General features: G+C 38.9%; 1 protein-coding gene across 2 annotated transcripts in view; it reads left to right on the top strand.

The window, feature by feature from the left end:
- Nucleotides 1-3,491: 3,491 nt before the first annotated feature.
- TGFBRAP1 (transforming growth factor beta receptor associated protein 1) overlaps nt 3,492-10,373 on the top strand; it is a 33,295-nt gene continuing 26,413 nt past the window's right edge. The window contains exons 1-2 of one of the 2 annotated variants that reach the window (XM_066313699.1): nt 3,492-3,591; nt 6,259-6,960. In XM_066313699.1, the coding sequence (XP_066169796.1) occupies nt 6,276-6,960 (685 nt within the window). In that variant the 5' untranslated portion in view covers nt 3,492-3,591; nt 6,259-6,275. Of the gene's footprint in view, nt 3,592-4,818; nt 4,840-6,258; nt 6,961-10,373 lie in introns of those variants that run through there. The other variant, XM_066313701.1, reaches the window with a different exon arrangement.

Below are 10,373 nucleotides of genomic sequence, written 5' to 3'. Positions count from 1 at the left end.
CCTAAAGCGCCTTATAAGTTCTGTCTCACAGAAACACATCCTTCCTAACCAAATGAATTGTACTGATTAAGATTTTTACCCTGTGATTTTCGTATGTTACTATTTACTTTATAGGCATTTGTACCCAAAATTATAGTTCCTCTTTGATTAACAAAAGCATGTGATCTCACAATAAAGTTCTGAAAAGGATGGAATTTTAATGAGTTATATTGTTTTCATAGATTTGTTGCATGATCCTATTGCATTTCACAGTAGAGATAGTTTTTTGTAATTTTTTGTTAATGCAATGAGGTAATTTTAAATAAATAATACCAGGTATCATTTCCCATTATTTTTCTTTTTAAGATTTTACAATTCAAAAAATAATGCTTTACATCGGTTCTGATGCATTCTGCTTTACTTTGTTCTTTAGCTGTGTCTGTTGTCCCAAAATAGCTTATTTCACCCACTGCGCAAGAGGCCAATGCACAAAGAAAATGGAGATATTTTAATTACTTACAGTTCTGTGCAGAAAGACGTGATGGACAGCAAATCCACAAAGCCAGCAGGATGACCATCAAAATGTAGCATCTACATATTTTAGCAAACAAAGGCATTAATGTTCATTGGCTACAAATGACATCGTTCTTTCATTAATTAGTCTTCTATTGCTCAATGATTCCCTCACTTCTCACGCTAATTAGCCCACATGCTCAGTCTTTCTCTTTTCTTGACCCAGTCGGTTTCTTGGGTGGGTGGCTGTGAGCCAGTGATTGTAGCTCTCTCCCTGCCGAAATTACTTTTTACCCAGTCAGAGCTGATTTCGGCGGAGTAGTTGAGCAGGCTTTGCCTGTTTCTTCCCTTTATTGGGAACTCTGCCAAATATATTTGTGACCCACAAAGTCTGCATTCCTTGTGTCCATTATCAGTAGCACACCACTCTTGCCAAGTTTCGTTAACCTCCTCCTAGGTCACTGAGGCATGTCAAGCCCTAAATTTTAAGAAGGCAATTCTACTGACAAGTAATTTATATTTTTAACATATAATAATTGAGGGCTTTATTTATATTTAAAATTTATATATATATATAATTTGTGTATAATTTAAATATATTATACATAATATATTTTATATATATAAAAATACAACTATATATATATATATATAAGTGTATATATATTATATGTATATATATAACCTCAGAGTTTATATATATATATATATGTATATGTATAAGGACAAGAAATGAATGAAATAGCATGGCTAATGGGAAAAAATAATCTTCACCAAAGGGAAAACAATCAAATGGATTGGGATGCTATCAACTGCAGTGAAAAAAAAAAACCAAAACAAATATGCCTAAATTTACCTCACAGAAATCCCCAAATCAGCGGAAATCTCAAACAAAAAGACAGAAAAGGCAAGAGAAGAAATGTATGACATGCCATGGCAGACAATAAAATGGCATCGGATAGCATTAAATGCCTGGATACGGACCAAAGCTTGAAGAATTGATCCTCATTGAAATCAGAAGATTTAATTTCCTTTCCTGGAAGGAAGAGTTTTTCTTCCAGGAAAGGAAATGAAATTTTGAAAACAGAAGAGAAAGTGTTACAAACACTCTGGAAGGAAGATAAGATCAACTCTCAAATCAAATGAAAAAAAAAATTTGGAAATGGAGTGACTACAAGCAAATGGATTGGCAAGAAATGATTTACAGTGAAAAGGACCAAAACTTCCTAAAATTTGCCGTACTGAAACCCCAAATGCAGGAAACAAACCTAAAGAAGTAGAGGATGAAATGACATACAAAAGGAAAAAAAAAAAAAACACCTTCACTGAATATATATATATAGTATAACTATATATATGGGGATATATATATATATATGTTATAGATGAGTGTAGACGAGTCTGCGGACAGCTGGGACAAGGAATTCTGCTAACCTGTATTTTCTAGAATATGTGGTTTTATTGCAAGGGTCGTGGGTAAAAGGGCCTTGCCTTCAGCCACCAGCCTCGACTGAAGGGAAGTCCCAAAGAGAGAGGGAGAAAGAACAGGAGGATATAGGCTAAGTGAGGAGGGAGTGAGAGAGCAAGGTGGCAGGGGAAAGAGAGTAAGAGAGAGCGAGGGTAGGGGGAAGAGGAAGGGTAAGAGCGAGCAAAGAGCAGCAGGAAGGAGAGGAGGAGGATGTAAGAGGAGGTAAGAGAGCGAGGTCCTTGTTACAATACATTATATCTACTTTTGTGATGAATATTCTAATTTTCAGTGACCAACAAACACAAGACACAAAATCTTATAGAATCTACATACAGCCTATAAGAACCACTACATTACCATACTGTGTTATATTTTAAACTCTAAAAACTACTTTTTAAACTTCTGTTTTGCTACATTGACCTTTGGATCCCTTAGCCAGCAGAAAGGTATTGTTCAATCAAAAGGGATTCTCCTTCAGCTAGCTAGACTATTGTTTTCAGGTTATATAGTAACTAAAACTTAGTATCCTACAACTGAAAGTAAGCTTTCATTTCTATTTCGATTATAGGTTTCATATTTTCAGAATCTTTTGCTAAGCAATCATATTTATAAGGTTTCCCTGATTCATCCTCCCCAACAGATGAGTAATGAGATGATTTGCTCTCACAATTAATGTATACATGTTATGTATATGTTAGAAGAAGTTTTGTAGATGTATAGTAATGTTATTTTGATATGTCCTCTCATAGTCCTCTTTCTCTCCCCGTTATATTTTTGTCACGGGACACCCTCGGTGGTCGAGGCATTTGGGGGCGGGCAGTCTTGTTCCTATGGTAACAGCCGTCCTCCAATCAGGTTGTGAGGCAATGATGTCCACCAATAGACGGAAGAGAAGGAGTTGACTGACAAGACTTTGAGAGGGGCCAAGCAAAAGCAGAGCATCCATTTTGTAGATGAGCACGTGGCTGGTGGTCACGGAGACTCCTAGCGCTGCTCTTGCTCCTTAATCAGACTTTTGTTGTCTTTTGTTAAGGTTTAATAAAACTTTTAAATTTTTAAAAGTGAGCGTCGTCTCTCACATATATAATAGTATAAGTCTCCTGTAATATATGAGACTTATATAATATATTGTATGCAAATAGCATTATTGTAAGTCTCTCATAAGAGATGCAAGCCTTATTCTGTTACTAAGTCAAATTTGAATGAAGGCACTTTCTGGGAATCTGAAAAAAGCATCTCGCATATATATATATGTATGTGTGTATATATATATATGTCAAGGCTTTAGATTCTCTTATGTATATACTATAAATATAAGCATAAAGTAAATGCTTTTATACATATAAGAAATAGAAGTGTTAGTCTCTTCTCCCGGCGGCACGGTCGCAGCGCTCCCGGAGTCGCTCCCGGCCGGAGCGGCCGGCGTTTCCCGCACGTGACCGGACGCGGTGTCCCGCGGCCGCCCGGGCCCGGTGACGCGCGCTGGGGGCGGGGCCGGCGCCGCACCGGAAGCGGCGCGTTGCCCCCGCCCGCCGCCGGCGGATCCCAGCGCGCCCCGAGGCGGCCCCGGCCGCCGCCACCGCACCGCGAGGCCTCGGAGCGGCGCGCCCGGCTCCGCTGTGCGCCGGCAGGTGCTGGGCGACGGCAGCGGGAGAGGCTCCGCGTCCCGCCGGGCGGAGGCGGGCGCACCGGGGCCGGCCGGCGGCGGGCCTGGCTGAGCGCGGTGTGTGCGAGGGGACGGGCGGCGTACCCCTGTCCTCCCGGGGGCTCCGCGGCTCGGGAAAATTGTATCCACAGGTTAATTAGAGCCCGCGCAGGGTGTAGGAGTGCGCGCAGGTGAGGGAGCGGTGCGGAGGTGAGGGAGGCAGGGTGTTGCTCTCCAAGGCAGGGAGAGCACAATGTAATGCAGGGTTATTGCTTCACTGGAGCGGGGGAGAGCTGCTTCCCACTTCTTGCAGGAAATGAGTACGTGCGGGGTTATTACTGCGCTTAAAAGTCAGTGTCTTCTGGACTGATAATTTTCTTAGCTATTGTTTTATTTTTCTTTCACAGCAAAACATCCCCGCTATCTTGTTTTCTGGACTTCAGAACATGTAAATGCAGCATCAAAAATACTGTCTGTAACTATGGAGTGGCCTCTTCCACTTCAAAGGAACAGCGTGTTCTACAGAACCTGTTTCTTTACAGTGCTCGCTGGCCCCTAAGGTTTCGTAAATGAGAACCAGAAAAAAAATGCTAAAAAAGAAGTTACGTCCAGGTCATGAGTTCCTAAAAGCTTTTTCTCACACCTTTTTTATTTTTTTCTAGAACAAATGCTTTCATTTATTTGTTACCAGACTTATGTAGTACTATGGATTTTTTGTTCTTTCAGTTCAGGAGTCATGAATCTGTTAAGATTTCTTTCATGCTTTAATTTTCATCAGCTTTGATTTAGGAAATTCTTTTGGGCTTGTTAACACATCTGGGTCAGGAGCAAAATTCTGTGTTTCTCTCAATGGCACATATTAACATTTTTACTTTGGGTTACAGGAACATTAACTAAGTCCTTGGCAACTTCAGGTATGAAAGCTGCCTGACCTCTGCAGATGGTAGTTTATCACTTCAGGCTACACACACAGGCTCTTAAGAGCTGTTGGGGTTGTTTTGGCAGTCAACCTTTGGACAGCCCTCTCTAACTTAAAATGCTGTGTTTGTTTTGATCATGTTGGAGAATAAGGTGGCTATGTTGCCAGACTTGCATTATCATTTTACCCTTGGCTATTTCTCTAGTGCTTACTGGGTTTGTTTGGTTGTGTTTTTTGGGTTTGGGTTTTTTGTTGTTGTTGTTGTTTATTTGGGGCTTTTGTTGTTGTAGGTCATGCCACTAATTTACACTCCAGGTGAGGATGAAACTTGAGAATGTCATGAAGGCCCAAACTAAAATCTTTTTAACTCCTGAAAAAACCCCCGAAAATGAACTCTGAACTATTTGGCTACCTGCACATTGAGTATCTTATATTTTCTCACTCAGTTATAAATATTTTTGGCCATGGTTTTTAGTATTCCCTTGCAAAAATGAAGGGGTTTGTTACCTGTAACAATTGGAAACTAATTTTGTTTTGACTCTATTTAGTTTCAGTTTTGTTTGCAGGAGCATTTTGTTGATTTTGGTTTCTCTGTTGGTCCACAGAGATTTCATTTGATGTTTTGTATCACCACTGTACATGTGGAGTAGAAGTTATTGTGTATCTTTGAGATATTTAGTGTTGTGTCTTCCCTTGCATTGGCTAAGTGGCCATTACAGACCAGTCATGACAAAAGGTGATTAAAACAAGGTCAGCAGTTTCTCATCTGCTCTTCTTTGGAGTGTTGAACACAGCTGCCTGCTGGTTTCTTATAAAAATAACACGAGTCTGGAGTATAATAAAATTGCATGGACTGTTTTTAAAACACTGTTATCTGCTTCGTAAATTATATCTGTCCCTTGACTATGCTTGATTGGAGGAGGGTAGGTATACTTTGTAGAATAAATATTAGAAGTGCTGGTTAGCACTTAGAGACAGACTTTTGGAATTATTGTGGTAGTGGAGAACAGAAACACTCTGAATTTCTGTGATATTGCATCTTGAGCCCAATGAATACTTTATGGGCCATGCACTCTGCATATGTTTAAATAAAACAAACAAGCTACAGACTCAAACCAACAACTTTTATTATAGGTTGGATCATACCTTGTATAAGTTATTATTTAGCTGGCTTGGGAAGTATGTATTTCTGATTGCTGGAGACTAAGAAATGTAAAATATGTATTAAAATGGAGTATACCTGTGATATTTTGTGGAAAGACTATGTATTAACAGTGAAGTGTAAAGCAACATGACATGTTAACTAGGATCACTAAATGCCTTGTGGCCTCTCAGGAAATCTAAGACCAGAAGCTTGTCTATTTTCCTGTACAGGTAATAGAAAGCTGTGCATGATAGGTTTATAAGTAACTACTGGCCATCTCCTTTTTTAATGCCAGTGTCTGAGAGAGCCAATAACATGCTGGTTACTTGTGGAGAAAGCATCACTTCAAAATAGCTGGGTGCTGTTGTGAATCTGTCTCAGAATAGATTAGAAGTGGAAGCATACCATTTGATTAATTTCTGTGGTTTTTAATGTGCTTGCTCTGGCTTGTGTAGTCGGGTTGGAAATAGAGTCTAGACTATTAAAAAATGTAATAGTTAAGTTTTTGTATCAGTGAATGTTAAATTGCTATCTCTGATATTTGGTTCTATGTGCAGAGGTAAATGGCAGTGTTTTTTCTCTTTAATTAGATCACCCAGAAGACACAATGAGCGTTAAAGCCTTCAAGCTCGTTTCTGCTGTTGAGCGGGAGATGTTAATGGGAGACAAAAATTACATCAACATCGAGTGCATTGAGTGTTGTGGGAAGAACCTCTATATTGGAACCAATGACTGCTTTATCTATCACTTTCTGTTGGATGAAAAGGTATCAACAGCTGGAAAAATAAGTTTTGCTGCCACCAAGCAATTACACAAATACCTGGGTTTGAAGAAGCCTGTGAGCGAGTTGAAAGCAGCTTCTGCCCTCACCAGACTGCTTGTGCTTTGTGACAACACGATAACACTGGTGAACATGATCAACTTGGAACCTGTCCCCACTGGTGCTAGGATCAAAGGAGCTGTGACATTCACTCTGAATGAAAACCCTGTGAGTGGGGATCCTTTCTGCGTTGAAGTTTGCATTATCTCGGTCAAGCGTCGGACCATTCAAATGTTCATGGTGTTTGAAGACAGAGTCCAGATAGTGAAGGAAGTGTTTACTCCAGAGCAACCCTGTGCTGTGGCTGTAGATGGTTACTACTTATGCCTTGCCCTTACTACACAGTACATAATTTTGAATTATAATACTGGTGTCTCCCAGGACCTGTTTCCTTATTGCAGTGATGAGAAACGGCCAATTGTGAAAAGAATAGGCAGACAAGAGTTTCTGTTGGCTGGCCCTGGAGGCCTAGGTGAGACTAAGGATTTTAATTTTTTGCAATTTTTTAACTACTCTTTATTTCTCTGAATTTCTGAAGCAAAGCTTTACTAATTAAGTGTTATGCCTGATAATGTTGCTTTCCTTCACAGGTCTATATTGGAATGCTGAGGTATAAAAAGGGATGGTAAATTTTTGATACTTAGTACTATTATAACTCGGTAATACTATTATAACTATAAAAAACGCACTAAGGTTTTTTTTTAATGCACAAGGTTTTATGATTATTTTTATTCTAATCACGTGTTACATTTTAATCAAAGTTTCATTTCATTGTATCTTGCAGGCCTTAGCCAAAAAGTTGTTGGGTACCTAGTGAAATTTCAGAGATTGATAGACAGTCTGTAGTGACTAGGGGGACTGGGTTTGTGGAGCCCCACATTGCTAAAAAATTGTTTAATTAGTGTAGATGAAATAATTTTTTTCTCTATTTCTGTTCAGAGGAGCTCATATGAAGTCCATTTTATAGGTTTTAACAGATTCACAAGGAGATATGTTGTACTACAGTGTTAGTTAGAAATTTTAGTGGAAGTAAGTTGCATCCTAACTCCTATAATAGTAAATGCTGTCCTAAGTGTAGGGATTATCAGATACTACCCAGTTTTATGCTCCCATTTGCTTAACGTTTTTAGTAGTACTTTTCAGCTCTGTGTTACAGAAAATGATAGTTTAAGTATTTCAAAACCAAAGTTAATCATGTGAAATTATGCTCTTGTCTAAGAGATGACTGTAAGGACTACTGTAATCTATCTAAATTGACAATATGTGAGGTTGGTAATCTTGGGCTTTTTTTGGAAAAGCTGCAGTGTCCCAGAGCTGACAGACCACAGGCAGAGTGCTTTCATGCTGTTTGCCATATGACTCTCCTATCAGGAGACACAGTTTATGTATTTTCCCTGAAACATTAGGAATAGCATGGCACAAAGTTCACAGCTATTTAAGTTCTTAATTCAGGTTTGACTTTTTAATATAAATTCCAAAGAAAATGAGTTGCTTATATTGAAGTTTTCCTTCATGACTAAAATGCAAGATGTACATCAACTCACCAGCTTATCTCTAAAGTAGTATACTTTCAGTAGAATTGGAATTTATGTGAGTAAAAGATGTTCCAAGATGAACTTGGAGTGGTTTTTTTTTTTTCAGATACAGGGCTTTTGTAAGTCATTCTGGCTGCCCAGTTCCTGTTAAAGTTCTTAGTTGTTTTAAGTATGGACGTGTAGTTTTCACCATTAACTGTTTCACCAGTGCTAGAGAAGTTAAAATTTGTGCATTAGCTGATTTACTGAGAAGATTCCATTCTTACTTTAATTTTTTAAAAAAATGTAGGCATGTTAAACTAGACTCCATTCAAGTAATTTCTCTCTCTCTCTTTTTTTTTTTTTTTTTTTTTTTTTTTTTTTTTTTTTTTTTAAAGAATATAGTTCCAAAAGCATCATTGTATTTAGTTAGGAATCAGGATTTTATTTAGTCTGACTTTTGCTTTTGTCAGGTATACTGTAAGAGAGATACATGAAAAGAAGGTAACTTATAAAGTCCAACATCTTTGTGTAAGTAGAATGTCCTGGGGTTAGAATGTTAGGTGGGAGATCTAAAGCAAATGCACTTCTGCTGCTGTAAGCATGCTATAAACCACTCTTTTCCTTATGATACAGGTAAAGTCTTGTACTGCCTCAGAGACTTTTTGGAGTATTTGCTATCAACTGTACAGCTTTTCCTTGCTTAATTTATCTTTTTTTAGCTCCTGTTCTCTCCCCACTGATGTTTTGACTAAGTATAATCCATCTTGCTGTTCCACCTTGGTAGAATTCGAAGTGTCTTTAACATTTGTCTCTGAAGTTATGAAGATGGTTGGGCACATTTATAGTAGATAAGTGTTGTGTATCTTGATATCTCAGGTAGGCCTCTGCTGTGGAATGCATGGACTTGAAAAGGCCTGATGTAGATCTTCACTTCTAATTTTGATTTGCTTTTATATGTCTCATTGATCAGGGCATGCTGGTTTTGCACTTAGCATCTATGCTAAGTTCAGCCTCTTTTACAGAGGTGGAGATATTCTGGATTAATGCATTTGGCTTTAGAGTATTTGAAGTGATATTTATATTAATTTTCTTTTGAGTTAAGACTGGAATTTAGATTGGCAAAAAAGCAAGTGCTCAAAATGAAAAAGTAAAACATTTCTGAATTTATTGTGTATGTAACCTTTTTCTTTATGTGGACACTGGATTTTAAGCTGATTGTTAGAATAATTGATAGCAGATCCTCAGCCATTTGGTAGATTGTTGTCTTTACTTGCAGTTAGTGTTTAGATCCTTCTTTGAAAAGGAAAAGAAGCTTAATTTTTGGTGCTTCTTCATTCAGTAATTAGTTAATTTACAGTTGAAAATCAATTCTTTCTGATATATTTGAAACTACTTACCAAAATTCAGTTTTTGAGTTTGTGAAGCTCTGGTTGCATATTTTTAACCAGATTTCCTGCTTTTCAGAGGCTTTAAGTGTTTAAAATAACAGCAGACACTTCTTGATACTGGCACAGGTTAGGCTTCCCAGCACCAGCTGCTCCAGAAGGTCTCAGGTGCTGACTCAGGCTAAGCTCCCAATGGAGGGTGCAGCTCCTCACACTTTGAGCTCAACAAAGTGCCTCTTGCTGAGACTGGACCAAGTAAAAATGCTGTCCTTGCCCCATGAGAGATGTGTGCTTGGTTGAGGATTTCTGCTGCCAAGTAAATGGGATGCAGTAGGAGGTTAGCAGAGTACGTAACACCAGAGATGGTGAAAAGGAAATGGAATCTTCTCCAGGACCCAGGCGTGAGCCTTCGACCTCCAGCTGTACAGAGGGGAAGGACAGGCTGAGCATGTGCTGTTCTGTGATGGCCTTATAGTTTCAACACTGGAAACTTGTGACTTCTCATAATTGGAAGATTTCTCCTTCTCTGCTTGCTGATCTACATCTATAGAATATGCTCAGTGCTTCCAGTAGCAGATGAAAAGCAGGAAGTGCTGTCCAACAAATCATCCAAGCCTGTACAATGCAGTATCACCAGGAGGAATTAGCAAATAATAGTGGGAGACTCCATCATATTGGAGATGGAGGTTTTCTCATCAGTCCTGCTGGTGAGGAAGAACATCTTGAGGAGGAGTACTTGGCTTGTGCAGATCACCAACTGTGGTGATACAGCTTGTGGGTGATGGGTTTTGTCTTTTACGACTATGGATCCCTATTTAAGGAAGATAAGGGATCCACCAGGTCAAGCGAGGCAAAAATGCTTTTGTCAGCTTGACTGAGCAATGTGGTAAGTTGGATTTAGATTAAGCGTGGTGGTAGTGATAGGCTGTGTTGGCAAACAAATCAGTGCAAGATGGTGTGATAAGGGACTTCATAAGCAGCAA

This window comes from Sylvia atricapilla, chromosome 2, assembly GCF_009819655.1.
Source record: "Sylvia atricapilla isolate bSylAtr1 chromosome 2, bSylAtr1.pri, whole genome shotgun sequence".
NCBI lineage: Eukaryota > Metazoa > Chordata > Aves > Passeriformes > Sylviidae > Sylvia > Sylvia atricapilla.
Note: the sequence above shows the minus strand (reverse complement) of the source record. Positions and strands in the feature narration are given on the sequence as shown.